The 1,025-nt window shown below is 50.8% G+C and overlaps 2 protein-coding genes across 2 annotated transcripts in view; one reads left to right on the top strand and one right to left on the bottom strand.

Moving 5' to 3' along the window:
* Positions 1-102, top strand: part of LOC103760984 (transportin-1-like) — a gene marked incomplete at its 5' end in the record, with an annotated part of 24,755 nt that extends 24,653 nt beyond the window's left edge. Inside the window, one exon of the mRNA XM_029958949.1 lies at positions 79-102. Coding sequence (XP_029814809.1) covers positions 79-102 — 24 coding nt within the window. The remainder of the gene's footprint in view (positions 1-78) is intronic.
* A 20-nt stretch (positions 103-122) lies between these two features.
* Positions 123-1,025, bottom strand: part of LOC103764849 — a 37,998-nt gene continuing 37,095 nt past the window's right edge. Inside the window, exons 3-5 of the mRNA XM_018070536.2 lie at positions 626-753; positions 404-521; positions 123-176 (exon numbers count right to left, since the gene is read on the bottom strand). Coding sequence (XP_017926025.2) covers positions 123-176; positions 404-521; positions 626-753 — 300 coding nt within the window. The remainder of the gene's footprint in view (positions 177-403; positions 522-625; positions 754-1,025) is intronic.

Genomic DNA, 1,025 nt, shown 5'->3' with positions numbered 1-1,025 from the left:
TTTACTGCCAGACCTGTGGGAATGTCATGGTTTAGTCTGGGCCTAAACTAGGAAAGTCTCTATATTCCAATATTCCAGCCTGTTATTTACTGCCACACCTGAGGGATGGTTTAGTCTTAGGCCTAAACTAGGGAAGTGTCCATATCCCAATATTCCATCCCATTATTTACGTCACACTGAAAAGGGGATTTTGTAAAACCATAAAACGCAGGAAATTTAAACCCGAGGGGTCTTTTCCCCCAGAAACTCGGCGGGAGGAAAGTCCCGACGCATCGAGTAAATCCTTCCCTCGTTTCTTCCTTCCCCGGGGTTTACGAGGGATTTAAAACATTTAAAATTACAATTGAAACGGAATTAAATTTAAATTTAAAAGAGAGATGTTTTCCTCACACCTGAACCTCACCCTGAAGGACATTTCGACGTTCTCCCCCCCCCAGATCTCCATCTGGTCGTCGTAGGCGCCGAGGTGCTCGAAGTAGGACCTGGAGATGGCGAAGAGGCCCCCGGCGAAGGTGGGAGACCTGCGGGGGCAAAGGAGGGGTAAAATGCAAACCAAAAGGTGAGAATCCGAGTTTTGGGGATGTCCCGGGGGAAAACTCCACCGGGAAGGGGAAGAATCACTCACACAGAGGCACCAAAATTGAGGAAAACCCCGATTTGTTGGGAAAAGGGGCGGAACCGCTCCCCCAGGGGCACCAAAACCACCGATTTGTTGGGAGAAGGGGAGGAATTGCTCATCCAGAGGCACCAAAACTGAGGGAAAACCCCCAATTTGTCGGGAAAAGAGGCAGAATCGCTCCCCCAGAGGCACCAAACCCACTGATTTGTTGGGAAAAGGAGCAAAAGCAGCCGGATCAGGAATCCCCCCGTGCTGGGATTGCTGGATAGGGAAGGTCTCAGCCTTCCCCCAGGGGGAAAATCCACCGGGAAGGGGCAGAATCGCTCACCCAGAGGTACCAAAAACACTGATTTGTTGGGAAAAGGGGCAGAATCGCTCCCCCAGAGGCACCAAACCCCCGAATTTT

This window comes from Manacus vitellinus, unplaced genomic scaffold (genome assembly GCF_001715985.3).
Source record: "Manacus vitellinus isolate BGI_N305 unplaced genomic scaffold, ASM171598v3 scaffold_182_pilon, whole genome shotgun sequence".
Taxonomy (NCBI): domain Eukaryota; kingdom Metazoa; phylum Chordata; class Aves; order Passeriformes; family Pipridae; genus Manacus; species Manacus vitellinus.
This window is presented reverse-complemented; position numbering and strand designations above follow the sequence as displayed.